Consider the following 25,648-nt stretch of genomic DNA (forward strand, 5'->3'; position numbering starts at 1 on the left):
ACCAGGAAGAACTGAGTTCAGATGCTACCTCAGCTACATTCTGGCTGTATGGCACTGGGCAAGTCATTTTACTACTCTATGCCTCAATGATGTCATCTGTAAAATGACAGACTCAGATTCCAAGGCTTCTTTGGTCTCTTCCAGCTTCAAATCTACAGTCTTGTGGTACTCTAAATATATACAAACTTATTCTATAAGGATAGCCTCCCTTTAGCTGTCCTCTCCTCAAATTTTCATAATTAAATAACAGCTAACATTTACTTACCATATGCAAGAAACTGTGCCAAGCTCTTTACAATTAAGATTTGATTTGATCCTCACAACAACTCTGGGAGGTAGATGTTATTCCCATTTCACAAAAGAAGAAAGTGAGGCAAACAGGTTAAATGACTTGCCTAGGGTCATAGTAAGAGTTTGAAGCTAGATTTGAACTCAAGTGATCCCAACTCTAGGTCCAACACTCTATCTATTGCACTACCTAAACACTTTGTCTAATCTCTGCATTTGTCCAGGGCACTCCTTAACTTGGTTCTATTTACCCCCTTACAAGTGTTTTCCCTCAGAAAGGTGTAAGCTCTTTGTGGGCAGGAACTGTTTCATGTCTATTTTTCTGTCCTCAACAATTACGACTGGGATTCTCAAATGATAGGTGTTTAATACATGTTTATGTAATTGAGTTGTTGATTTAAAGTAGTGATGCCTAAGCTTTCAAGGAAAAAAAAGGAGAAGAAATTCCTTGAGGAGAATGAATGTGGAATTTGTGCTTTCTAGGCAGAGGGACTATCCTGTGCTAGAAGTCAAGGAGGAGAAAACAATTATTACTGGCAAATCCCCAGGACACCCACTCACCTACCTACCTACCCTTGAAAGTCAGAGCTGGTTTCAATTCCTTTGGGGGAACCACCATTTAAATCTTCCCCCATCCCCGTCCCACCCCAAGCTTCCACATCCTAAAGCAATAAGCATAATGACCTCATCTATATTTCTTTCAGAAACAACCTCTGGTCAATTGAAGCAATGCAAAGGAGTATGGGAGCCAGCAGGTTTAGCTCCTTTTATAAAGGAATTCTGGTACTTTCCTTAAAAAAGAAAGATAACAGAGAACTGACATGCTGGGGCAGCTAGGTGGCACAGAGGATAGATTACCTGTTTTAAAGTCAGGAAGACTCATTTTTCAGAGTTCAAATCTGGCCTTAGGCATTTACTAGCTATTTGACCCTTGGAAAGACATTTAACCCTGTTTGCTCTAGTTTTCTCATCTGTAAAGTGAGCTGGAGAAGGAAAGGGCAAACCACTCCAATATCTTTGCCAAGAAAACTCCAAATGGGGTCACAAAGAGTCAAACACAATTGAAAAATTATTTAACAACAACAAAATTGACATGCTACCTTGGAGAAAACAAGGTTGTCCATACTGCTTCTTTACTCAAGAACCTTTAAGGGGTTCTGTGAGAAACTCCTCAGTTTGACATCGAAGGTATTTCCCAACCTGCTTGCAATGCATTCTTCTGAGATTATTACATATTACTGTCTTTTCCCACATTCTACTTTCCCACCAAACTGATCAACAACTCCTGTCTTTATGTCTTTGCTCAGGCATTCCCTAATTCCTGGAATATAATCCCTCCTTAGAATTTCTAGTTCAGTTCATGTGTCGCCTCCTCTACAAAGTCTGTCCCAATCCCCTTGGGTATTAGTGTTCTCCCTCCTCCTCTTCAAATGATCTCAAATAAATTTATCTGTTTTCATATATCCTCATCTCTACTCCAGGAGAGTACAAACTCTTGAGGGGGTGGTTAATTTTTATTTTATACTTGTATTTCTAACAGAGTTTTCATACATACTGTGGCAGAAATGCAATGCGTGCTCCTTGCCTTGACTTGGAATGGAACGAGCCCAATGACCTGGGCTATGGAATAAAGGCCTTTCTGGCATTAGTGGTAAAGTGAAATATCTCCAGAGGTTCCTTCTAGGCACTCACAAAAAGAATATGTCCACAACATTTCTCCACCATGAGAGGTGACTCCCATGGAAACCCAGACTAAGAAATTGACTTTGAGGTCATATAAACTTGAATTTTCTCCTGAATGAAGAAATCTTGTTCTTCTGACTCGTTGTTATCGCCATCATCATTGTCATCGTTCCTAATCACTTCTTCAACAATATAAACTAGACACACAGTCAAAGTAAATTTCTATCAATTTTATGGTGGGCATGCATAAACCATAATTATTTGCCTCCTTCATTTGTTGTCATTATTATTTGTAAGCACTGACATATTTGAATATTTCTCAGAGGCTTAAATAAATTGCACACATTTTATATTTCCTAAGACAGAATCTAGCCTCAGTTAATTTTCTCAAAATCACACTTGTCCAAGAGATGTTCCTACAGCACAGGTCTAACCACATTATCTCCCCTACTCAAGCTCTGGAGACTCCCCATTACCTCTAGGATCAAATATAATATTCTCTGTTTGGCTTACAAAACCCTTCAGAATGTTCCCCAGTTGATCTTTTCAGTATTCTTAGATGTTACTCATGTTCACATACTCAGTGATGCAGTGACACTGGCTTCCTTACATGTTCCTCGCACAAGACACTCTGTCTCCTGACCTCAGGTATTTTTCCATTGGCTGTAGTTCATGCCTAGCATGCTTTCCTTTCTTATCTCCACCTCCATGGCTTCTTTTTCACCTTCTCTAGAAAGGTTTTCCCAATCCTCTATAATCCTAGTGTCTTCTCTCCCTATTTTTTCCAATTTATCTTGTTTATAGCATTTTTGTCCATAGTTTATTGCATGTTGACTCCTTCATTAGATTGTGAGCTCCTCAATTTTTTTTTTGCCTTTCTTTGTATCTCCAGAGCCTGGAACATAGTAGACATCCTGTCTCTCTCTTTAAAAATAAAAACCATTACCATTGGGCTTAGGATCAATATTAAATATCAGTTCCAGGGCAGACAAATGGTAAGGGCTAGGCAATTGGGGTTAAGTGACTTGGGGAAAGTATCTGAAGCCAGATTTGAATCCTGGACCTCTCATCTATAGGGCTGGCTCTAGCCCTTGAGCCACCTAGGTGTCCCCATAGTAAACTCTTTTATTTTACTTTTTAAAAAAACAAACAACCTTTACTTTCCATCTTATAATACTAAGCATTGGTTCCAAGGCAGAAGAGAGGTCAGGGCTAAGCAATGGGTGTTGAGTGACTTGCCCAGAGTCACACAGCTAGGAAGTGTCTGAGGCCAGATTTGAACCCAGGTCCACTCATCTCTAGTTTTGGCTCTCTATCCTTTGAGCCACCCATGTGCCTCTAATAAGTACTTATTGACTGACACTTTATCAAATTATTATGCTTTATAATGAAACTACAAGTAAATCACTAACTAATGAATTTGCTAATATACATATTATATGTAATATAATGTGTATATATATATATGTATATATATATATATTCCTATTTATAGGCCACAAGAATAGTGGGTTAGGGTGCTGACTTCAGAACCAGGAAGACCTAGACTTCACTGTCCACTTCTGACACATACTAGAAGGCTACATGACTGGGAAATTCACCTAACCTCTCAATGTCCTAAGTAACTCTATAGGAAAAAGGTTTTTTTCACAACTGCATTTCAAAATAATTAATTTCCTTTGTCATCCTATATACTTTATTTTATACATTTAAAAACAATATTCCAAAAAGAGGTCCATAGGCTTTTCCAAACTCCAAGAGGAATTCAAGATACATATATGACTAAGAATCAACTGCTCTAAATGTATATTCTTCAGAGTAAGTGGTGACCTGAACTAGTAGAGAGAGTTTCCTCAAATTCCCTATATCAGTGAAATTATAGTTCTGGTCTTATCTCTAATCTGGTGGTTCTCAAAGCATGGTTTGGGGAGTCTTGGGAACCCCTGGGACTTTTTTATGTTGAGTTTCCAAGGTAGATACTTTGTTTTTAAAGTAGATATTATTTTCATAATGATAAAATAATATGTTTTCATTTCGAAGGTGCTATCAATAGAGATGTCATATAAACAAAAGCTCTCCGGGGTCTTTATTAATTTTTATAAGTGTAAAAGGGTTCCAAGACCAAACATAATTAAACCAAAACATTTAAAAATATCATCCTATCCTATTCTCTATTTATAGACATTAGCCCAAGATCATTCTTCAGGGTGAAGAAAATATACAAAAAGATTTCTCCTGAATCTATTAACGAAAGGTTCATGTTTGTCCTACCAGGGTCCCAATCACAGAAGCTCCAACCAACGTCAAACAGGGTCCAAAAGAACTGACCAGAAAAAACAGACATTGTCAGAATCCAAAGACAGTGAACAGTTTTAAGTTAGTTGTAGCTTGAAATTGGTCCAGGTTTAGGGTTTTAAGAGTCCACTGTCTGATATACTTATGAATCCCCTTGATTCTGTCAGATTCTGGGCTATTCTGCATAGCAGCTAGGATGTAAAAAATTAAAACATGAAGTTAAATCACACATATTATAGAATGTTCAATCTGGAATAGGTTTGCAAGTCATCTCACACATGCCTGGCACATAGTAGGAGCTTAATAAATACCCATTGAACGACATGTTAGTCAAACCCTCTCATTTTAAAAATGAGAAACTGTACAGCCATGCAAATGGCCCCATAGCTAGTTAGTGGCAAGGATATGGGATAATGAATACTGCCCCAAAAGGATCATTTACCTGAATTTCTTACATTAGAGTTGTTTAGTTTGGAATCTTTGATTACCAAGTGCTTAATCCATAGAGTGGGGGCTGTGATTTCTAAAAAAAAAAAAAAGACAAAGATAAAGGGTTAAAGGTTAAATGAAGAGGAGATTACCAGTCATTAAGTTGTAATCAGGTGCTGACTTTTTATTCCTTAATTCTGACTTTGGTACCTGTTTTAAGAACCTGAGGTATCTCCTGAAACTTGTGAGGTGATGCCTCCTTCTCCTCCAGACTTGTCCTCACCTCTTGCTTTCTCCTTTTCTTCTAACTACTCCTCAGTTCAAAGGACCTGATTTCAGGATAACAAGTTTAACTCCTTCCCCACTCCTCAGTGATTGCTTGAGGATACATCTGCACTGTACAGTGGGGACCGGTCCACATAGTGGTCGGAGGCCAGAGGCCCTGAGCCATTCTGACCAGGAATCAAAATATTATCCCAGGAGTTGAAGAAGGCTGAGCCAAGCCCACTTCCTCTCAGCTGCTTCCTTGGGAGAAGATTTAAAGGGGATAAGTCAACAAAATGAGATCCAAACAAGCCACAGAGACCGCTTTAACTGGGATCTGCTGAGACTTTACCCAACAAGGAATAGAAAGTCAAAGAATCGTATAAATTCTCTCTTGTTCTCTTTTCAATATGCCAAACTCTCAAGGCATGCTTGATCCAGACCAGCCTTGAACGATTCCTCTGTCCTAAAATCTCCAGGGAAACAAGGTTGGTTCTAGGGCCCAGAGTTATTTAGGTCTCTCAATTAATAGTCCAGAGGCCTGGAATCCATTCTTCTGCAGGAGTATCCTGAACCTACTACAGGGCCATCTGAATCCTTATGTTGTCCTCCAGACTTAACTGGTACACTCAGAGAATTTAATACTGCCAAAGACCCAGGGCTTTTTGTAGATCTTAAAGTGCTGAGCCCAGGAAAGCCTCAGCTCATACTCAGAGTTTTGCTATCTAATTAGGGACTAAACACCAAATCTAAAAGTCAGGTTAATCAATACTAACTCATTCCCAATTAAAGATGCAACGTATAGCTTTGGATGCTTGCTTTAAAAAAATAGGGTCTCTCCCTTCTTTTATTATTTTGATTTTAAAAATCTCATACTATTATTCAATTTGACACATGTACCTCTTGCCTCACTTATGAGGCTATTATTAGTTTGTTGAGGCAAAGAACTATTTTCTCTACTCCCCCTTGTTCCATATGGTGGTACATTGCCTGAGAAGTGCTTAACTAAATTCAAACTTTCATTTACTATTAAATTAAGATGCTCTGCTAGGTGTTAGGAGAAAGTCAAAGATCAATAAAGCACAATCATAGTTCATTTGGAATCTATTAAGGGAGATGAGACTTGTAACAAAAATATAATTCAAAAAGAAAATACAGTAGAATAGGTGGATGAAAAAGGCATGAGAAACCTTCCATAAAACTTGACAAGAAGAGAAGATGATTTCTGGCTCTGAGAAGATTATGGGATGGGTAGAGAGAATATTATGAGATAAGGCTTTATAGAGAAGGGGGCATTTGATCTGGACTAGGTACGATTTTTAACTGTTCAACAAGCTGAGATAAGGCAGGACAAGACATTGCAACCATAGGGAAGAACATGGACACACAAAGATCCCTTGGGATATGAACAGTGGATTCTGAGAATCCTCCTGAGACTAGAATATGAGTACATTAAAAGGAGGTATGTGAAATAAGACTGAGATAGTAGGCTGGAGCCAGATTCAATACAGCTTTAAATAGAAGGGTAAAGAGTTTAGACTAGCCTCTCCTCAGGGGTTGGTTGTCCTCTGTATTCATTACAAATATTTGGAAATATTCTATTTTGTTGAATGCCCATATTTCCTCCTGGAAGTATATAGCCAATTTTGATGGGTTGTAGACCTACTTCTCTTGCCTTTCTGAATATCATATTCCAAGCCTTGTGGTCCTTTAGTGTGGAGGCTGCCAGATCCTGTGTAATCCTGATTGGTGTTCCTTGATATCCGTATTGTCTGTTTCTGACTTCTTGTAATATTTTCTCCTTAGCTTAGAAGCTCTTAAATTTGGCAATTACATTCCTGGGGGTTGTCTTTTGAGGATTTAATGTAGAGGGTGATCTATGAACTCTTTAAATGTCTATTTTGCTCTCTTGTTGAAGAACATCAGGACAGTTTTCTTGGATAGTTTCTTGTAGAATGATGTCAATGTTTCTGTTTATTTCCAGGTTTTTCAGGTAAGCCTGTCCTTTGTATTCAAAGAGGACAAAAAACGACACCACAGGTGAGAAGGTTGAACTAGATGGTCTCTAGGATGGCTTCCAGCTTGAAATACTACAATCTTATGAAAACGACAATCATAGGAATAGCTGTTATTGCTGTTGCTCCTTGGTTTTCAAAGAGGACCAGTGACATCATGGAGTGATATCTTCTTCACTTATGCACAAACTGGACTTAACTGAGGCAGAATTGCACAAAGTTGTCACTCTCACTCCTTTCTTCCAGTGTCATTGATGTCTAGTGGTAAGGCAAAAGTCAGGATGAATGGTGATGACCCAGGATGTAGTAGATGACACTGGCATCTTTGATGTCTGACCAACCTCTAAGCATTCCACAGTACCTGATTCAGCTGCCTTCATGGCAACTGGAACAGATTGTTATCTGTCCTTATGACTGAGGAAAGTCTTCACATGACTGGGGTAAACAACCTCCTAACTCACCAATGAGTTTGAGTTGTGTTGGTTATCCTCAACCTGGTTTAGCCTGTCAGCCAGGTGTGGCTGCTAAGCATGCTACAGCTTCTTAGAGCCACCAGTGAGAGCTAAGTGGCAGATGAATACCAAAAGAGGAACTCAGCCTTGAAGAGGGCTTGACAAGTCTTCATACAAGTGCTACTAGTTTTCTCTGAATACTCCATCCACTAGGAAGGAAGAGTAAACAGCTTTTTCTAGTCAATGAAAATTGACATGGAAGTTATAGAAATCATGAGAAAAATGCTTACCTGTTGATAGCAGTATGTAAGATAAATTGGAGTGAGAGAAACTGGAAGCAGGTTAGGTGGTTTGTTGATTAATTATTCCAGTCAAGTAGGAGCCTCCTCTTTCTTGGAAGATTACAATGGTCATCTTTATGTCAATGACCAAGATCCAGAAGAGAAGGCTACTGAATAGGGCCTCACAGCATGTGAGGAAAGAATAAAGGTTAAAACTCAGGTGTCTTGACTCACAGCCCTGTTTCTCTGCCATTTTTATAACCCTGTATTAAAGACATAGTCAAAAGCTTAGCTGTTCCAAAGAACCAAAGTACAATATGCCAATTTGAGCATGCAAGGGAAAAACCAAATAACTGGCTGCTGACCAGGGTGGGACAACTCCAGGGAGCAATCAGGCATTTGCCCATTGGCCACTGGGGAAACTGCCATTTTTACACTTTTCTGCACTGGAGTGAACAACACTGGCTTGCAGCCCTGTATCATGAAAACCTATCCTGCAGCCTACATTTCTTGTCCAAATGTAGAGGTGAGATCTTAAAGCTGAGTCTGATAAAAATGTTATGTCAATCCTGTATGCCACAGCAAAACTCAAAATTTTCCCCATTGAACTGAAGTTAGCACAAGAGTAGTTATCAATTCCATTACAAAGAGGGTTGGAGAATTTCTCTTTAATTAGTATTGATTTTCATTTATACTTTGATGACTCTGGGATATCAGCAATGTGTGTACCCCCTCCAGTGATAAAGATTGAAATGAATCTTTATGTCATCTGATGTATGTCTTCCTATAAACCCTCCATAGAGAAACTACCCAGTATGCTGGAGGTTTCCATTAGATCTTGGCATTGGTGGATATAGGGTACTTATTTTATTATTATACAAAGGACACCAAATCAAATGATTCTTATAGCTAATAATGCTATTATTAACATAGCTAATAAAGCTTTTCAGCTAATTATGTATCTGTAATGATTTATTCCATTTTTAAGACACAATTTTCTAAAACCTACCTATTCTTTTGCTCATAGTTTTATCCAGGGTATTGTTCATTCATGTATAGGTAATTGTCAATGATTTTGTAGGATGGGAAAGTAGGCATATGTGTCAATAGATTTGGAATTTCTCGATCACCTTTTTTGTTAATAAGATCTAAGTATTTGGTATCCTCTACTCTTCAGGTAACTTGAGACTCAATTCCCCAATGACCTCAAAATTAAATCACCCACAATTTAGAACTTTTCTGGAAATATTGGCTACTGCCAAGTTGATTCTCCATATTTACTTTCTTTGGTAACATATTTACTACTTCATGTATCACATCTAGGATTTTTGATGTTGAGTCTTAAATATGGTGCTTCCACTGTCCTTAATGGAAAAATTTCAGAAATTTTGACAAATATTCTTCATTTTTCTTTGTTATATTCCCTAAAGTTTCATCTTTAAGTGCTGTCATGATGATCTAATTAAATTGGTTCTTGTACTAATATTTTTGTAACATTTTTTCCTCCATTAAACACTGCATCTTCCTATTTTGTGAGGGGATACCTATGATCTTCTACCCTTGTCCTACAAAATATTTCACAAAGGAGTTTATATTCTAAGTTGGTATTGTCCTTCAGTATAGTTTCTCTAGTTGGCAAGGAGACTGACTAAAGTAGTTTCTAGGTTTTATTGACAATTCATTTTGACAACTGATTGACCAAAGGTTAGATTTCATAAGAATTTCCGTTTTTTAATATCTTGTTGAAATAGTTTATATAAGAACCACCTCAATTTTCCTCCATTATCTTCTCATTGTTATTCTTCTAATTGGTATTGATTTTTATCTTTTCTGTACAGAGACAGCTGAATTGAAATGAGTCCCATATTGTTAACAATTCTTGCCATTAGGAGATAATTTCATTATTTTGGTGATATTATTCAGTGCTCCTTATGTTCTTGTGTATCTTGACTCTCTCATTTTAATTTTATTTTTGGATTCTTTTTGAAAATATTCCTTGGAAATAGGTATAAAGCCCCTTTAGAATCTGTAAAACCTTTGATTGCTCATTTCTTAGCATGTTTTCTTACATATTTTTGTCTATCTTTCCTAATACCACCTTTGCATTGAATGATCAAGTATGCATTGACTAAATTTGGAAAAACTTATCCATTTCTTTGTTGAATTTCTCTGACTCTTCATCCTTTCAAACAGATATTAGTGCAAAAGTTATAATCATCTTCTTGGTGATGTTCTTGAAAATGCTTATTATGAGCATGGCAATCTGAAATAATCAAATGTCCCATGAGATTATATTCCTTGTCTTTATTTACACAATAAAAGCAACTTGTTCAGCTCATTTATTTGTCCCTAAAAAAGGACCCTGTGAGCTATCATTCCATTAGGTATAATTACCATTTTTTTAGGTTTGATTTAACAGGAAAGTTCTTAACCTAGGGAATGGGCACTTAATAACACAATTAGTAACTATATTTCAATAAAATGAGCTTCTTCTAAATTACTATTATTTTCTGCATTAAGAATATTAAGAACATTCTTAGAGTGAGTCATTGACATACAAAGGTTAACAAATCTGTATTTTTATCGGAATTGTTGATATAGATGATTAAAGGCAAGTAGGTGGCATAGGGGATAGAGTGCTGAACCTGGAGTCAAGGCAACCTAAGTTCATACACTGGTCTCAGACACTTATTTTCTAGTTATGAAAGTTACTTGTGAAGTAGGATTGTGCCTTATTGACCTTTATTGCTCTCCTGGCATCTAGCAGAGTATCTTAAACATAATAGACAGTTAATAAAGGTTTAAATTTATTTATGAATCTCTCTCAGGCAGTACACCAGACTGATTGCCATATGGAACAAGAGGGAGTTGAACATATAGTTCTTTGCCTCAAGGAACAAGTGCTAGCCTAGAAAATGAATCAAGAGATGCATGTGTCAAGTTAAATAAGAGTATGAGATAAAAAAAAATGTTTTTAAAGCCTTCCTTCCCAGGCAAAGAATTCTACCCCATTTCCTCATTTTGATGGGGAGGTTGCCCTGTGTTCTCAGAAGCTAAACCAGAAGAACAAAAGTTATAGTTGGTCAAATCATCCTGGAAAGACTTGTAAAATAGTCCTGGCAACAAGTGTGATTTCTGAGGGCTCTTAAAGCCAAGTAGAGAGAGGCTTGTCAATTGTAAAGAGGCTGACCACTTGTGTAATGGCCATTTTGGCCAAGCAAGGTCACGAATCAAAGAAAAAACAAAGAAACAAGAAAATATCCCTGGGGTTTGTGTGGTCTTCTTTTAAGTATGCAATTAGAAATACAATCCTAGTTCACAAGTAACTTAAAATCTATTAAGGAAAGTGAGGCATGCACAAAAATATAATATAATAAGATACATAGTAGAATAGAATTGGTGAATCAGTAAGGTATGAGAAACCTTCCATAAAACTTGACTGGAAGAGAGGATGACTTTTGGCTATGAGAAGATTATAGGATGGGTGGAGAAAAATAATGAGAAAAGGCTTTATAGAGAAGGGAGCATTTGAGCTACTAGATCTTGGAGGATTTTTAAGGGTTCCATAAGCTGAGATATCATAGGGCAAGATATTGCAACCATAGGGAAGAACATGGACAAATGTAAAGTTCCCTTGGGATATAAATGGTAGATTCTGAGAATCCTGGTGGTATGAGAACATTAAAGGGAGGTAGGTGAGGTAAGACTGAGATGGTAGGTTGGAGCCAGATTGTAGACAGCTTTGAATAATAGGGTAAAGAGTTTATGTCAATGAGGATTGACTTAGAAGTTATAGAAAGATTGAGGAAGAATGCTTACTTACCAATTGCGGTATATAAGATAGATTGGAGTGGGACAGATTAGAAACAGGTTAAGGGGTATGTTGATGAATTATTCTAGTCAAATAGGAGCCACCTCTTCCTTGGTAGATTACAAGGCTTGCCTTTATTTCAAAAACCAAGATTCAGAAGAGAAGGCTACTGAAAAGGACCTCATAACAAGCAAGGAAAAAATAAAGGCTAAAATTCAGGTGACTGGGTTACCTGATTCTTAAATTTAAATCATTTTTAAGTTGAAAAACTAAAGCTTAATTATGCAAAAAGGAAAGATTTTCTCCCAAATCATAGGTTCTAAGTAGAATGAAAAAAAAAAGGAGTTCTTACCATCTCCATCAAATACCAGCTGTGTCTCCATCGTTGGTGTCGGCTTAGACCCATCATCTGAATTGAGGGTTAAAAAGAAACGAAAAGAGACTACCATTATTGAGGTAAATTACTATCTACTCTCCAGAACTGTTGAATGGTTGGGGTTTACACATGGCCTGGCCAAGTCCGGAATGAGGGCAACAGAGAGGGAAAGAATAGGTGAAGAAAAAAAGGGGACAAGGAGAGAAAGACATCCATCAAAACAAATTTCTGTACCTACTGTTTCAAGCGGGGTTTGGGGGTGAATGAGAAAAGGGAAATGGGCCTTCACTTCTTGAGAGACTTCTACTCCCAAGTAAAATGTGGCAGGAGAAAGAATTCCCTCTTCAGCTTTCACATCTCCCCAATTCTGATGCTAGAAAGAATGACAGGCATGATAGACAGGTTTAGGTAGGACTAAGTGCTTTGCAATAACTATTTCATGCCTCCTAGAGGATAAAGGAATATTATCATCAGGATAAAGGCCTCACTCCCTCCTGGCTTCCCCATCCTTTCTATGACACTTACCAACACAGAACCTACCCGATGGTTCAGGTTTCATGGCTGTGGACAAACAAGGAGTTAAAAATAGTTCCTAAAGGTCCTGCCCCCAGGAAGAACCTTGGCCATAGCACCAACTCTGATGTTCATCATTTTGAGAAAACAGAAAGTTCAATTTGGCAACATCTAATCCCCTTGTAGTTTTTTTTCTTTAAACCTTTACCCTCTGTCTTAGAATCTAAACATCAATTCTCCCCCCACACACACACTTTAATGCTTTTATTTTTAATGTTCTAACTATAGTCATTCTAAATTTTATGAAATAACTTTCTGTATATCTAATTAATACCAAGTATTTTCAGCAGAAATTCACATTTGTAATTCAAACAGTTATTACTAAATATACTCTATCTAATTGCCTGTCAATAGACCCTTTATTCTAGATGTTTTATTTGCTCTAAGGATTTTAGATTACTTTCATTCATTCTTTTTTTAATTAAGAAAATTTTTCCATGGTTATATGATTCATGTTCTTTTCCTCTCCTCCTCCCCACCTTAGCCAACACGCAATTCCAATGGGTTTTATATGTGTTACTGATCAAGACCTATGTCCACATTATTGATATTTGCATTAGGGTGATCATCAAAACATCAATTCTAAGAGAAGTAAGGGCTAGACAATTGGGGTTAAGCAATTTCCCAGGGTCTCACAAATAGGAAGTGTCTAAGTGAAGATTTGAACCCAGGTCCTCCCAAAGCTAGGCCTGGAACTCTATCCACTGAGCTACATAGCTGCCCCCCAACCACCTTAACCCCATATATTTTTATGACTTGGGAATTGTAGAGCGCTAGGCATTTTTTTTCTTTGATCTAAAGCCTCTGTCTCAGCAAGGACTACAACGATAAAGAAAGAAACACATTAAATATTCCATTTTTTCTGTATCCATAACACAGAGTTGGGAACATATATTTTTGGCATTCTAGTCTAGTCTTAGAGTAAACATTTTCTCATGTCTTTAGAGAAGTGGTATCAAAACCAAATGAGGAGCCACTAATCCATACATAAGGCTTCCTGTGGCCTTGTATTAACTTATTTTGAAAATGTACTTATCTATGTTTTATTATTTAAAATTTTATTTTGTTAGTATTTCCCAATTGCATTTTAATGTGGTTTGGCAGCTTTTGGAAGTGTTGTGGGTTGCATGCTGGTATGTTTGATACCTCTGCACTATAGGACAAGAAATCACTTGTTTAAAGTGTCAGTGATCCCCAAAGGAGATTGGAGATGGGGGACGGAGGTAGGGTACTCCCTTCATCAATCCCAGACATGTGTTTCTACATATTTCCTCTCTTTAAAAGCTTATCTCACAAAAAAGGGGGGGAAATTGCTTTAATGTAATACCATATTAAATGCCATATGATCTCATTGATTTGAGAAGTCCCAACAATGACACCAACTGCAATTCATCGATGCCTATCAAATGAGATGATATTTGTAAAATGTTTAGGACAGGATCTGGCACAGGTAGGTGCTTCATAAATGCTTTGCCACTCATGCTATTTTCCACTTTATTATCTTCATGAGTTTTTTTACATGTCTTCTTCTACAACATGACCAATATTGAAGTATGTTTGGAATGATATCATGTGCATAACCTATATTTAATTGTTTACCATCTCAGGGAGGTGGGGAGGGCAGGGAGAGAGAGAATTTGGAATGGGACATTTTAGAAAACTAATGTTAAAATTATTTTTACATGTGATTAGGAAAAATAAGATATCAAAAGAAAAGTCAAATAAATAATTCTGTCCCCTTTCCTGTCCTCCCTATCTATCCTGTGGAAGTCTTGTCCATGTTCTCTCAAAAGTTCACCATGTGGAGTTCATTCAACATGCTGGAGACCTTCCTTACTTTCTCCTTATCATGAGAGTACCAGGGGAACATGGGGCAATGCCTTATTTCATAATACATTTATGATATACACTATAATCCCACATAGTAAAATTAAATAAAGGCTAGAGAACACCAGTTCTCAGACAATGCCTAGAATTCCATTTAACTTAACAATAATAAAAACCAACAGTTGGAATTCTCAAGTCCTTTGACCTAACTAGAGCTGAAATAAGGAATTTTTGCATACAAAATAAATTCAAGGGTCAGGGACAACACAGAGGACAATTGGCCTTGGGCACCAGGTGCCATAACTCCGAAAAAGGAGGCAGTGTGTGACTCATCCCCCAGAGAGTAGAGTTGGCATTCCCATGGTGCTGCTAATAGTCCCTGACCTCCTAAGCCCTGAAATCAGGCCAAGGGAGATGGTGGGTTGAAAAGGATAGAGCTGTGGGGGAAGATGGGCCTTGAAAGAATGGTGCTGCATTACAACAATGGCATTGCACCAAGGAATGCACTACCACTTAGAGTGGTGAATTCCAGTCAGGTAGGGGAAAAAATATGGTCAGAGCCTCCCTATAGGGCTTAGCAGACAGGCAAAAGAAGTGGGGACAGCAGAACAGGAGGTGAACAGGTAAGAAGCATGTTCTCCAGATATTGGTGGTCTAGGGCAAACATGACCCTCCTTTAGGCCTAACAGTTAATCAGATGAAACCCTTTCTCAGCCAATAGGCTCAACCGGGTTGAAAGTAACCAATGGGACATAAACCCTTTAGTGAATTAGGGGGGTGTCTATCCCAAGCATGTGAAGACTTCCCTTGGTTGAATGGGCAGATGAGAACAATTTGTTCCAGGGGCCATGAAGGCAGCTGAAGCATTCATTGTGGAGCTTGGCCAGACATCAAAGACTCCAAGGTCATCCCCTGCATCCTGGGCCATCACATGCCATCCTGACTTTTGTCTTGCCACTGGACGGTGATGACCAGAAGAGAGAGTGAAGCTAACAACTTTGTGCAATTCTGCCTCACTGATTCATGTACAAGTCAAGACATTATCTGATGATTTCATTGGTCCTCTTCAAAAACAGAGGACAAACAAGGCAATCAAAGTGAAAGAAGGGAGTTAAGATTTTCTGATCACATTTGTAGCATCCTAAAATGCTTACCCTTCCAGAAAAAAAATGAATCAGTCCTTTAACTATTGATGGACTTATCCTTATAGAGGATAGAGCCTGCTCATATTAATAGGCAATGAAAACCTAAATCCTTTATTTACTGACACCAATAAGCTCACTCTCCTACTCAACTCACAAAATTCAAAGAGATATAGAATTGTGTGTAGTAACCAGTCAGATATGGACTCCTGGGCAGTGTACGTGAGAGTGTGTGTATGTGTCTGTCATGGGCGTGATATTGGGAGTTGGAGGAGAGGGGGGTCAAACGCCAGAGCAGTAAAAAAAAAAAAATAAGAAATCCAGCTGTATTTGCATGTCTTAAGTAGACTCCTGAAACAAAGCTCTTTTGACTCCTAAGCTGACCAAGGTTGATCTGGAAGTCATTGAGGGAAAATAAACATAGCCCAGAGCCATACAGTGTCATTTTTATAGCATCACTTCCCCTGACTCTATTAACACCTCTTTCCATTCAATTCAACAAACCACTGAAGCCCTCTTGGCTGCTCCAGTATACACTTGGTGGCTCTTGCTGGATATGAAGTTCATACTCCAAATACTTCTGTACGCTCAGCCTCTCTGCCAAGTGAGGTTTATTGTCCTAGCCCGCATCTATTCTCCATGTAACAAAGAAGTGTTAAGAAAGAGTTTCAAGAAGCAATGTGGTATGAATGGAATGAATGTTGGATTTACAGTTAAAGAACCTACATTCCAATTCTGGCTCTGCCCCAAATCTACTTATTTGCCCCTAGACAAGTCACTTCATTCGTCTGATCCTCAGTTTACCCATTTATAAAATGAAGAATTTGTATTTCATAAACCCTTTCTGCCTTAAAGTTATAATCCTGTCATCTTACAGAAAGATCACTGACTGGGGAGTTAGTAAACCTGGATTAGAATGTCATCTCCTTTACTAATTACATGTAAGACTTAGATAAGTCTCTTTGGACCTCTATTGTTTCCCCAAATATTGGAGGGGGAGGAATGGGGTGGGAAAGAATGACTCAGATCTCTACAAAATTCCTTTCAGTTCTAAGTCTTATAATCCTATATAAAGCAGAAAACAAGCATCCCCAATGGAACTGTGAAGTATAAAACACCTTTGACTTTGAGAGAGAAAAACTTACAACTGCACCAAGATCTTTGGGACTGCATGCCTCTTATTGTCAAAGGTGTTGATGGGAAGCATAGTTTTTTCTCAGGTGGAAAGAAAGGGTAAAAGATCATGAGAGGTAGAAACTATGGAGACTAGAGAAATTTCAAATTCCTGAGCCCCACAGAATGGCCGGAGGAATATGCAGAAATATTCCAGAAATAGACCATCAGCCAGCTGACTGAAAGGAAGGATGTTGCTACCCTGAACTGAATATAATCATGAGCAGTTGGAGTCTTGTCTGGCTCCCTGACCCACTTAAAGAGTAACTTATCTGGACAGAATTTGCTGCCAAACTGGAAGAATGAATTTATCTCCTCTCTTTTCCCCTCACTGCTGTCTGGTGAACTGGTATTTTCTCTGAAATTTTGCTTATTTGTTGTCTATATTTTTATAATGAGCTTTCCCCCCAAAAGATAACTATTTTTTTTATTCTAAAGATTGGTTACTAAAAAAAGAGAGGACCACACTTTGGCCAAAGGACAAAAGGGAACCTCTAGGCAAATAGCCTACACTGAAGCATAAGCTTTTAAACACACACACACTCTCTCTTTCTCTCTGGCTCTCTCTCTCTCTCAACACACACACACACACACACACACACACACACACACACACACAATATCACAAAATCACATAATTTAGAATTAGGAAAGGCCTTCATAATTATCCAGTTTCCAGCCCCCTTGTTTTGCAGATGAGGACACAGAAGAGGCTTGAAGTGACTAGCCCATTGGCTTACATCTAATAAGCAGACACCCTGAAATTTGAACCCTGATCCTCTAAATCCAGTGCTCATTGTGCTAAGTCAGACTGTCTTTCTCAATGTTAGTTCTTACTGACACATACGACAGCTATTCCTTTCAAATTAGTAGAATGTCTTTGAAAATTTTTATGGCCAAAAAATTCATTCTTCTTCAGCCAAACAGGTGAAGAGCCTTTTCGTACTTAGCTGGGCTAGTTTTTAGAGTTACCATAGCCTGGCCTCTATTCAAAACTTTTCCAACTTGCTCCTCATTTAAATTCTACTGATATATTCTTTGAAAACCAAGCATCATTAACAACAAAACTTCAAAAGCCTTAAAAACTCTGATTAATGCAGTAACCAAGCAAGTTTCTTAAAGGACCTATGATGAAGTTTTCTACCCACCTCTTGAGAGAAAGGTGATGAACTCAGGGTGAAGACCAAGACACACATTTTTTGGATGTGGCCATCTCCGGAGTTTGTTTTGACTATACATATCTATTATAATGGTTTTATTTTTGTTTTCCTAGTGGGGTAGGAGTAGGGAAGGGGGACAATGAGAGGGAGAGAAAAATAGATTCTTCTTAATTGAAAAAATAAATTGAAAATTGAAAACCCAGGGTCATTACCATACCACAAGTAGTAATCATAAGAGTATTCTAATGGAGGAGAATATTAAATGTTTAATGTTCATGTTTAATGTTTAATGCTATGATTGCAAAGCTTTTTTGTGATGAAATAATATCGTGAGATAGTACTGACATTTAATCCATTTGTCCCATTTCTCTGATGGAGAACTTGAGGTTTCTCAACTACCCCAAATCATTGTTAATTATCTATGCTTGGGAAGACCCCAGAAGTTCCTGCATGCAAGAAGAAGATGATTCTTATGTTCTAAGAAAGTAGTTTTCCCCCTCAGACTTCCAACAGAAACCCTAAGGAAGAAAGAGCCCAATAGTCTATAACATGGAAGATGTAAGAGGAGAATTAGATATTTAAGGTATGGTCATCAGAAATCTAATGAGCTCGATTCCAGAATTAAAATAGACCCAAGTCAGGATGGCTTTATGGAAATTTATTTACAATTAGGAAGGTTGAAGGTAGGGAGATAGAGAGAAAGAAACTCTGGCCCGGACCAGAGGTCCAGACCGGGTGAGAGTTTAGAGGTTAATTAAACAAGGCTTCTGGCCACAAGGTCTTTTATAATTAGAGAGGCAAGAGAGGCCTCCTTGAGGGTAGAGCCTCCAGAAACACAAAGGGAGGAGACAGAGAGTCAGCCTCACTTATCCACGTGACAATTCAGAGGGAAGCCGTCTGAGGTCTCACCAGAGATCCTTCTACACCAAGTTCAAAGCACCAACTGCCTCCACAGGAAGTTACCATCATATTTAAAAGGTAGCATCTCTTGTCACTTCCTGCATCCACCTTCAATTTCAAGTGGACAAATGGCAGCCTCAACACTGTTTTGGACTGCCCAAAGGGCGATCCCTTGTTCTTGATTTGTTACTTATTGTCTTATGTGGGTAACTAATCTCTTCCCCACTAAGTTAGGTGGGGTGACATTATTTCTGATGGCTACAGTCTAACAATAAATGAGGATGAGCTAATTCTATTTACATAAAGAGAAGGTAAATTAATTATTGATCCCTTTATAGAACAATACTATAATAAACCATAAAGCCAAGAACTAGCAGGCAATAGATCAGAATCTACATAAAAATAACATACTGAGATCAAGCAGTGAATTATGCTATTGTGTCAGAAGTCTTAAATCCAAACATCCAAAGACCCAGAAAGCCATGTTGATGTCAGTGGGTTTTTCATTTAAAGCAAAGTATCAAATATTTGACCAAACCATTACACCATGCTACCTAGTTACACAAGTCTAAATCCCAGATCTAAGATGTATATCAAGTTCAGTTTCCAGGAGGGCCTTATCAGGATAACAGCTGCCAGATAACAAGTGCCAGAATAAACTACCTGTTAACCAAATTTCAGGAGTGCTATCAGTCCACAGGTCTAAGACTTAACAGTCAAAGAATGAGATTCTCTGGTCTGATATCAAATAGTACCAGTTTTCTCACCTAAAAATGGTTATAATTACTAACCTACAAAATAAAGAAGCATAAATGAAAGAGAAAGAGGGAGGGAGGTAGAGAGAGAGAGAGAGAAAGAGAGAGATTGGGAAAATGTAGTTTCTATACAAGAAAATATAGTTTCTATAACATTAAAATTAAGTTTGTTTACGAGTGATTTAATTTTTTTTTAAAAAGGAAGGTCAACTTATATTAATTCCTTGGAGATGAGGTTAAGAATAGCAATGATAACATTACCACTTTAGATAGATCTTATTCCTTTTTTCCATTCTTGGTTTACTTTAGGCTAATAAGTTTTATCCTTCGTTTTCTTAGCCACCTAGGAAAAAGGCAGAGGACGAATACACAGAGGACCAAGGTCCAGAGAATTTGAATGATTTGTCCCAAATCCTATGGTAGGTCAACAGTTTTGGAAGCTCAGAAGTGTTTTCTAGTTCAGACATTTATTTATATGACTGGTCCTCCAAATTTATCATTTAATTCTCTCCTCTCTCATAGTATTATAGTTCTCTTGAAGGTGTTTCCCAGAGGGAATCACAGCCCCTCAAAAGGCTCTGTAGGCTAGTACAGAGAGTGAGTTTATGTAACAGCTCAATTCCTAGCCCTGCCAGAAAGCCTGGCCCATGCACAGACAGCTGGAAATCACTTCGACCCCGATGACACCATTCAAAGCCTTCTCTGTTTGGCTTTTTGATTCCTGATTGACATTCAGTAGCAGGTGGAGATAAATGTGGTACAGAGGAGAATGTTGATCTGCTCTGACTATTCTAGGGGAAAGACCTTTCAGAATGAAAAAAACAAAACAAAACAAAAACCAAAAAAGAAAAAATGGTGTGTTTAAGGGGCTGAATAGAGCCTAAGAGGTCCAGAGAGGCAGGGCTGGGGTTTTCAAGGCTGGCAAGTCAATTGAAGAGTTAATTGTTTGGGTGTACAATGAGTTTATTCTGACTATATACAAAGAGCTTTCTCTTCCAGGTCCTTCAAAAGCCAATGTGTCAAAGAGGCTGGAATAGCATTCTATACTAATGGCACCTCTTGAGGTCTCTAAGATCACACAGCCTTGGAAAAGGAGGAAAGAAAAAGAAAACCATTGCCCCTTCCAAATGTCACAAAAAAGGGCTTCTCAATGATCCAAAGTCTCTCTTTGCTTCCTGATCTCTTCTTAAGCCACTTCTGTCTTCGGACATCTTTCTCCTGGAGTCCATTGTGACTATTATGGAGATATCAGTACTTGTTTACGTATACAGGCAACTTAAATGAACTCCTATCTTGTACAGAGTTCTAGTAGACTAATTCTCCCTTGGGAGGAGGGAAAGAAAGCTCATGCTTTTCATAGCCAGTGGGCCGGGGCATTATAAAAGTCATGGTCCCAAGGTGTGTACTATTGAAGTGATTACAAGGAGCAGATAGCACCTGTTTGCACAATTCCTTTGTAAATCTGACTGGAAATATACTGCAGAAGGATAGCTTTGAAAAATTAAATCTTAACCTCCTTCTCTATTTACCAAGCTGAGCAGGATTTTCTTCAGGTCATCTTTTTCATCCATTAAGATATATTAACGCCATTATTAGCTATGCTGATTAGTATTTGAAAGTATAAATATTTTGGAGAAGGAAAGAAGAGAAAATTATTTTCTAAGCCTTTATGCTGACCCTATACATGAGTATAGGCATGAGAACAGATTTAGATCATTCGCATTCTCATATGGGCACATCTCTTCTAGGTCTCCAAAAAAGGGGGCTGGGATAATGCTTCTGAATCAGATAAGCGATAGAAGAGAAAGGAAAAAGAGCCAAAAGACTCAGACTTGGCTTAGATAAAGGCCTAGGAGATAAAAAAAAAGAGCAAAAATCTTTTTTTGCTGTGTCTCAGAGCTGGGGTGTGGTAATTTTGAATTGGTCCTAAGCTCTTTCCATGACCAGGCTCATGATCTGTGGCATCTCTCTACCTCTTCCTGGAACAGTATCTCCCATCTGGATTTAGAGGTAATATCAGGGACATTGACATGTTTTCATTGGCTTTCCTGAAACTAGTCTCCCTCATATATTGAGCTGAATGGTCAAGCTAGTTTGGATAACTCCTTGATGTGCCAGGCTACAAGGGCAGAAAGGAAAAGAAATATTGTCCAATCCAATGATGGGTTCCACATCTGGACCTATGCCTATGAAATTTCTGCTGATCTCAAATTCAATTTGATTGAACAAATAAGTATCCAGAGCACTATCTTGGCATTGGGAATACAAAAATAAAAACAAAGGGGCAGCTGGGTAGCTCAGTGGATTGAGAGTCAGGCCTAGAGACGGGAGGTCCTAGGTTCAAATTTGGCCTCAGACACTTCCCAGCTGTGTGACCCTGGGCAAGTCACTTGACCCCCATTGCCCACCCTTACCACTCTTCCACCTAAGAGCCAATACACAGAAGTTAAGGGTTTAAAAAAAAAAATTAAAAAAAAAAAAAAAAAAGCAAAAAATAAATAAATAAATAAAAACAAAATGCTTCCTTCCCTCCCTTCCAAGAGTTTGGCCACTCCTTTCTTTAGAGGTAAATCCCTTCTTTTGGGACAGACTTTGTTCTTAGACATGAAAGCCAACTAGATCATTGCCATCCTTCTTCCCTTTGTTCTTTATATCTGCTATAAAAGCAACTCCCATTTTTGTAACACTTTATTATTTATGAAATACTTTCTTTCTTTCTTTCTATGGAGTTGGCAAATGGGCTCCTGCATTAGAATGTGAGCTCTTGGAGGGCAGGAACTAAATTTGCCTTTCTTTGTACCCTTAAGCTTAGCATCTAGCCTGCTACTTAGTGCCTTTTGACTAACTGGTAGATAGTATTGGTTATTGTTACACCCATTTCACAGGTGAGGAAGCCAAAACTCAAATTAAATTAACTTATTCAGATCCCCATCCCTAATAAGAGGATGTTTGTTGTTATTCAATTGTTTCACTCACGTCCAATTCATCCTGACCCCATTTGAAGTTTTTATGACAAAGAAACTCAAGTGGTTTGCCATTGTCTTCTCCATCTCATTTTGCAGTTGAGGAAATTGAGGCAACCTGGTTCAAATCCCACAACTCTGTAAGTATTCACTGTAGTTTTAGGTAATTCACCCAATTTCCTGGAGCTTCAGTTTCCTTTATCCATTCTAACTGAACAGGCATTTATTAAACACCTACTATGTACAGTGCCTCAATTTCCTTTATTCTTTTTGAACAGGCATTTATTAAGTATCTACTATATGCAATGTCTTATGCTAGGTTTTGACACCCACAGACAAAATGAAATACAGTTCATACCCTGAGGAATAAGCAACATATATGATAATTTGACAAGAAGGGGAAAAGGCAATTTGAGGTATCTAAAAAAGATTCCTATAGGAGATGACACATCACCCAAACCTTGAAGGAAGTTAGGAATTCTAAGAGACAGAGATGAAGAGAAATTGTATCCCAGCCATGGGGAACAGTTTACACAAGGAGTCAGGAAATAGAGTGTTGACTTCAAGGAACAACCAGTAGGTTATTTTAGCTTGAATGAGTGTGTAAAGGAATTATGTTCAATAAACCTAGGATGGTAGATAGGAACCAGACTCTGAAGGGATTTAAACGCCACACTGTTGAATTTTGAATTTTTACTTTATACCAGAGGTAATGGGGAGCCACTGAAGTTTCACGAGTAGAGAAGTATCATAGTCAGATAATTGTTTAAATTGCTTTAATCATATTATTTTTGTAATTGTATGAGGCTGCATTAGAGCAGAGAGAGAGAGAGAGAGAGAGAGAGAGAGAGAGAGAGAGAGAGAGAGAGAGAGAGAGAGAGAGAGAGGAGAGAGAGAGAGAGAAGACTTGAAGTCCGAATAACAGACTGGTGCATGTTTAGATGAGAAAAGATGAGGGACTGAACCAAGGTGGTAGTCATTTTTCTTTTGGGAAGGGGACAGGTGTCAGAAATGTCATATGGGTAAAACACGATAATAACTGATTGGAAAATGAAGCTAATAATAATTACAATGTCTACCTCATAGGTTTATTGTCCCTTTGAAACTTTCCTTAAAGTGCTCTAGTTGTGAATTACTGTGGCTATTATTATTTTGTCAAAGTCGCTTCAGGAGGACCAAATGTCTTTCAGAAGTACCATTCCTATAAGCAGGAAAGGGTTAGTGACCTTATTGGTTCCCTCCATTCCCCAGTGGACTTTGGCAGAGTTGAGAAAAAGAGAACAGTAGAAGAAATTGCTGTCTGCAAACAGACAGCAATTCAGGATGCATGCATTTAATTCTTACCAGCAAAGTGTCCTCTATTATCCCTGTATCACTCAAAGTCAAAACTGTCAAAGAATCAAGTCCTGTATTATTTCTCAAATCTATGTCTAGAGAACCAAAAAAAAAAAAAAATTTTTTTTTTTTTGGTCCTCAGGACACTGCCATGAGAGTGCTTAGCTTCATGAAATCTCTAAAATGTTCCCGACTGTGGCTTCTATTTCTTTTCTAGGGCAATAGGAATAGGCTTTTGGAGGAAGAAGAAAGTCAATATTTCTCCCTCTAACCAAATCAAAATGGAATTATGTGTAGCAAGGTGTCCCAGTGGATGGAGTATAAAGACCTGAAGTCAGGAAGATCTGAATTCAAATCTAGCCTCAGGCACAAGCTAAGTGACCCTGGGCAAGTCACTTAATCCTATTTACCTGAGTTTCCTCCCTTTATAAAATGAGCTAGAGAAGAAAATGGCAAACCTTTTGAGTACATTTGCCAAGAAAATCTCAAATGGGATCACAAAGAATTGGACACAATTGAAACAACTGAACAACAATTAAACATAATTGGAAAGGCTGACATGAGGTGTCTCATCAGAGGAATGATATCAGCCAGAACCGGCAGTATTTAACTCCAATCCAGATGTAAACTGCATTTCCCTCAGTACACAGCATTGTGGCATAATTGAAATAATACTGACAACAATTTCTTTTCATTCCTATGGATTTTTGACATTAGCAAAGCCAGAGGCACTTCCATGACAAAAATAACCCAAGATAGTGATTTTAAAGAAAGTCAACTTTCTATCACCCATCTGAGTTCAGTCTGGGTTAATAGTTAGAAGCCCTATCAAATGACAGAATAAAAGTAAGAGGTTATGAGCTACTAATCCCAATTCTGCCTGGTAACCAAAGGAAGATGCTGAGCAAATTGCTTCCCTTTTTTTCGGTGTCAGATTTCCTATCAAATGAATACAGCCTGCCCTTCGGTCTGAAGGAGACTATTAAAGGCAAGGATTCTATCAAAAAGTACAGCAACATTGATAAAAATGCTTTAATGTGGCAGTGGATGATACTGACACCAGTGAAATATGGTAGAGTTGCCCCAGCCCCAACTATCACATGGTCTCTTCTCAGTTACTAGCATTTTGATCCCTTTATCAAATGTATTATGGTATCCTAGAGATAGTACTGGTTTGGGAATCAAGACTCAAATCCTGCTGCTGACACTGACTCTCTGTGACCTTTGTAATCCTCATTTTTTTTCATCTATAAAATGAGGGGGGAATACCAATGAGGCAAGTACCATAGCACTGTTGCAAAAAGCAAATAAGATAAAAGATGGCAAAGCCCTTGCACAAGTGTTAATATGCCATATGCCATGACTTGGGGTTTTTGGTTTTAAAAGATCACTCTATTATAGATATGAATAACACAGAAATAGGTTTTGAGCAATAATACATATATAACCCAGTTGAATTGCTTGTCAGCTCTGGGAGGGGGGAGGGAAAAAGAGAGGGACACAAGAAGAATCATGGAATCATAGAAAAATATTCTAAATAAATTTAAATAAAAAATATGCCATATGTCAATGACTGTTTTCCATTCTATCAATTACCCACCCTTCTCTCCCCATCCCCACTGAAAAAAAGGGAAATTCCTCCTAAGAACTATTAAAACTAGAATATGAGTGATCACATATCAGATTTGGCACTAGTCAGCGTACTCGGCATACCAGCTACCAAAAGATTAAAAATAAAGAGGGAGAAAGGGACTATGGAGAGGAAAGTTCTCACAGTTCTTCACACTTGATGCTATATTGAAAGACTATGTATATATTTCAGCCCATTCCTAAAAACAGTATGAGAAAGCTGTGAAGATGCAGGAAAGCCTCTCAAAACAAAATATGTCTCAGTCTAAGAGGTCTTCTCTTCCCTCATAACCAGAA

At 38.1% G+C, this 25,648-nt stretch overlaps 1 protein-coding gene across 1 annotated transcript in view; it reads right to left on the reverse strand.

Annotated features, from left to right (window-relative positions):
• SMOC1 (SPARC related modular calcium binding 1) overlaps positions 1–25,648 on the reverse strand; it is a 249,322-nt gene that overhangs the window by 48,020 nt on the left and 175,654 nt on the right. The window contains exons 6-7 of the mRNA XM_044664914.1: positions 11,871–11,960; positions 4,709–4,789 (exon numbers count right to left, since the gene is read on the reverse strand). Of these exons, the coding sequence (XP_044520849.1) occupies positions 4,709–4,789; positions 11,871–11,960 (171 nt within the window). The remainder of the gene's footprint in view (positions 1–4,708; positions 4,790–11,870; positions 11,961–25,648) is intronic.

This window comes from Gracilinanus agilis, chromosome 2, assembly GCF_016433145.1.
Source record: "Gracilinanus agilis isolate LMUSP501 chromosome 2, AgileGrace, whole genome shotgun sequence".
Classification (NCBI taxonomy): Eukaryota; Metazoa; Chordata; class Mammalia; order Didelphimorphia; family Didelphidae; genus Gracilinanus; species Gracilinanus agilis.